The sequence below is a fragment of the Mesitornis unicolor genome, unplaced genomic scaffold, assembly GCF_000695765.1.
Source record: "Mesitornis unicolor isolate BGI_N332 unplaced genomic scaffold, ASM69576v1 Scaffold54016, whole genome shotgun sequence".
Lineage (NCBI taxonomy): Eukaryota > Metazoa > Chordata > Aves > Mesitornithiformes > Mesitornithidae > Mesitornis > Mesitornis unicolor.
In genome coordinates, this window is record NW_010189940.1 from 1 (window position 1) to 4,291 (window position 4,291).

General features: G+C 39.6%; 1 protein-coding gene across 1 annotated transcript; it reads left to right on the top strand.

Moving 5' to 3' along the window:
* Nucleotides 1-5: 5 nt before the first annotated feature.
* MRPS30 (mitochondrial ribosomal protein S30) lies at nucleotides 6-3,054 on the top strand (the record flags this gene model as incomplete). The annotated part of the gene is made up of 5 exons (XM_010186219.1): nucleotides 6-231; nucleotides 495-640; nucleotides 1,732-1,834; nucleotides 2,365-2,541; nucleotides 2,631-3,054. Coding segments are annotated over 5 exons (921 nt in total), but the record flags the coding sequence as incomplete, so codon positions are not given.
* Between the last annotated feature and the right edge of the window lie 1,237 nt (nucleotides 3,055-4,291).

Sequence of the window (4,291 nt, forward strand, 5' to 3'; positions counted from 1 at the left end):
CTGCGAAAGCTCTCGAGCCCGCGGCGGGAGCAGCCCTGTACCTGGACATGGGGGAGCTGCGCTCCCTCGCCTGCGACGCCCTCTTGCAGGAAAGCTTCTACCAGAATAAGAAGCGGCCGTATCTCTACCGCTGTCAGGATCACACACCCGGCCCGTTCCTTACGCATCTCATTTCCAGCCTCATCGCTTACTTGTGCAGTCGCAACCCGCTGCTGGCTGCCTCTTCCCTTGGTGCGGAAATGGGATGGGAGGGAGAGGGAAGTGGGAACCCTTGGGTGGTGGGGCAGTCTGTGAACCCGGCAGGGGGTATCTCTGGTGTAGCTGAGTTGTTCACACCATGACTAATGATTCAGCATGTCTCCTTTGTGCCATATGGTGTGCATAGATTTGGATTTTTCTGTTTTACTACAGCTTGAACAAGAACTGGGGACAGGGGGCAGTTTAAATGCAAAGGGGTGATCCTTGTTTCTCTCTATGCCTCTGTTCTGTTTCAGATCTAAAACCTGAGGTTAACTACTACTGGCATCATGGTGAGGAAGTTGTAGTTCATGGACATCGAAAGGGTAGAGTTGATCCTGTGCGATTTCAGATAGATGATAAGCCACACCTCCAGATCCGTGTGCCAAAGCAGCTTCCAGAGGTGTGGATATTTTCAAGAGCAGGTTAATCGCGTGTGTTTTCACATATGGTTCTGACAGCCACTGAACCCATGTGATAGATAGTATGTGGAGGACCTGGTTAATCAGGCATGTAGCACATTTGTGCATTTTTCAAGTCTTAAATGCCTATGCTACCTTGTGCTTGGTGAGAAAATCTTCTGAACTTCAAGTTGGTCATCTTCGTGCTTTAGATAAAATGCGTGTTGTTGCATTTAAAGTGAAGTTTTAAACTTCTTTTATTTTTATAAGTGGAGGCAAGATTAAGAAATGTGATGTGGAGTTTCCTCAGTGGAGAAGAGTAAGATGAGAGAAACGGAGAAGAATGGAGTGAGAGCGAGCATGTATAATCTGTATGTGAGCTCTGTTACACGTTAGTACTTTTTAACTGTTGTTTTCTTAGTCATCGGATCGTCAGACTGATTTCGTCGTCTGATTCTGTATTCTGGTTTTATTCTTGTAGGTTTATACAGTGGTAGTTGTTTAATCTGTGAGTGTCTGTTGCCCAGTTTCCACCACAAGCAGAAAATTGTGCTCCACTTCTGTAAATGCTGAGCATTCCTTGCTAACTTAATTGTACAATTTGCTTAGGTTAGTACTGTCAGATGTTACAAACCTCGGCATTTTGGAATAACTGTCTAGGCAATTAAAATGTTACACAGTGCAAAACACTGAATACCTGTGAACTCTGCTGGTTCAAGTTAGTTTATTGACTGCTACTAGAAGTGTTTTTGTTCATCTTCTGCAAAAGCAGATTCTGGTTTTGAAGATAGTACCAACTGGGAGCTTTGTTGGTACAATTTCACATGATGATTTTTGCATATTGTAGAAAATTTAGACATCAATGTAATATGTGTGTACTTGCACTCATAACAAGACAAATTCTGTTGCAAAAAATCAGTTTCAGTTAAAGCTTGATCGTGCGCGCGCTCTCTCTCTCTCTCTCTCTCTCTCTGTATATGCTGTATGTATGCAAGACTTGCACCCTCTGCTGTCTGACCAGAAGGTGGCATACTATGTGAGGCCTGATGTCAGAAATGTGGCTTACACCATTCTTTCTTCTACTTCCTTCAAGGTTGTACCACTGGATTCAGATCTTGGAGAGGTTCCCGTTATTGATCACAAACCATCCAAACTGCCGATGTTCAAAAAGCAGTATGAAAACAAGGTATTTATAGGTAAGAGTTCCTGGGCTTGAAATGATAAATTCTTTTTTGTGTACAAAACCAAAAAAAACCCCAAACCCTCAAAAAACCCAACCTCCAAATAAATACCATCCCCTTGACCTTTTGTCTATTAACAGAAAAAAAACCCACTGTATTTTTATGTATAACTATGCTATATAAGTATATAAAACTCTGTTGAGATTCCATGTAATTTAGGTAATAGGGAGTAGCATCTTCCTGTGCATATGGTACTCTGTCCAGATTTGCTTGAAGGAGTTGGGCTAAATAGAAAATTGGCAGAAATCTGACTTTGAATTTTGATACATCTGCTCAGGGATATTTTAGGATGTGATCTATTGCTTTTTGGATTTGGGCAAGCCTTCCAGTCTCATTCTGAAGTGGTGGAATCTCAACATGTATACAAGTCTACAGTAGAGGGTCGAACTCCTCTTGTGTTGAGTCTGATAGCAGGGATGTGTTTGTGTGCCTAATAAGGAGCATTCTCTGACTGACCTAATTTTTTTGTAAATTTGGGGACACAGGATCAAAAGTAGCAGATCCATGCTGTTATGGACACACCCAGTTTCATCTTCTTCCTGATAAACTAAAGCGGGAGAGGTTTGTAAGAGCAAATCTTGAGGATCAGATTGAAGTCGCTTACCGAGCTAACGGTATTGCAAGTCTCTTTGCCTGGACAGCAGCACAAGCAATGTATCAAGGTGAGACAGTCAGTTTAGTTGGTTTTAGATGGGTGTGCTGATAGGAATTTTGAGTCCTGTATAACTAGCATTGTTTCTTTATTTTGTAGGATTCTGGAGTGAAGCAGATGTTACCCGTCCTTTTGTATCACAGGCAGTAGTGACTGATGGAAAATACTTCACTTTCTTTTGTTACCAGCTAAATACTTTAGCACTAACAGTAGAAACTATTAAAAATAGCCCTCGGAAGAATATCTGTTGGGGTGCAGTCAGTAAGCCATTGTATGATGTTGTAGAAAATGGTAATGTGAAAGGTTTTAGTGATGAAGTTCTGCTTCAGTTGGTTCATTTTCTGTTAAACAGACCAAAAGAGTTGTAAATCATTAAAAAATAAAATATTCTTGTTCATGCGCCTGAGCTTCATTGTAACTCCATGGACTAGAATATGCCTTGTTCTTAGTCAAGTATTTGTCTAGCAAACACTGTCTACATCTTTTATAATATTTGGGCCTTATTTCTTTATTTTAAATATATGGTACTGTACACTGAAAAATAACTGAAATATAAATGTCTAGAATACCATGTCTTTTGTATATTTACTGTTAGAAGTGGATTGCGCTAATTCAGAATCATGTGAATACTTTCTTTTAGCAGATCTATAGCTCTGTTGAACTACCACAACAAAATAAGAATTCATATGACCATCTGATCATGCCGTTAGGTAATTGCTGTCTTGATATTCAGGACCAGTGAAATATTTCTGATTTTGTGCCTGAAAATAAATTGGTTCTCTTAAATGCTTACTCATTCTAAAAAGAAAATGAGCGCAGAATAAAAAGTGTTTCTTAAAACTGAAATGTTGGCAGTTTAGTTACATAGCAAGGGAAATTAGACACTTATTGAGAAGCAGTATAAACACAATGAAACTTGTTTCCAAAGTTTCTATTACGAATATTCATATGCACTTCTAAGCTGTCACCTTAGGAACCACAGAGAAAACTTAAATGCATTTGGAGTCTATAGTTTTCCTTTTAGCTTGGGACCTTGATTTCAGCGGTAGGCATCTTGATGTTTTCATTGCTGATACTTAGATGTGTTATGAGTGTTTTTAGTAGACCACAGCTGAGCCAAACCATGACTAGGATGTCTGATTAGTAAGATACATGTTGTAAGGACTGTTTTAAGAATATTTACTTGTCAACAAAGTATTTCTTGTTTTGAGGTAGTTGAACACGCCTAGAGTTGTATGTAGTTCCATGCATGGTGACTGACCTTTTTGGAATTTTCCAGGATTCTTATTAAGAGTGAAGTAGTTTGTTTTTAAAGAGAGTACTGAATCATCTGTGACTTTTGTTGAAATAGTTGCCTGCACATTCTTCAGCCTGAGCAACTGAGGATCCTGCTTCCTGTTGTAAACTGGCTTACAGAGTATTCTACTAATGAAGATGAGGATGTTGTAGAGTAGTACTTGGTTGGTACTTTGCTATGTTGGAACAAGCTGTCATTGCCACTTTCTCTACCACCACAGCATATCTTTTTAAGAGAAGTAAAAAGTTCTTAGGTGCTTGTTTTGTCTTAACAACGCTTGAGTATTACTAATTCTGATCACTGAAGATCCGTGGATTAAATGAATGCTCTGTGTAGGAACAGGAGATAACTGCTGTGTAGGCCTGTTGATTACAGAGGATGACCTGAGACCTAGCTTAACAGTGACTGATGCTTGTTTTCTGGTGTGACAAAGGGGTGATGCAAAATGAATGTATTATTTTAG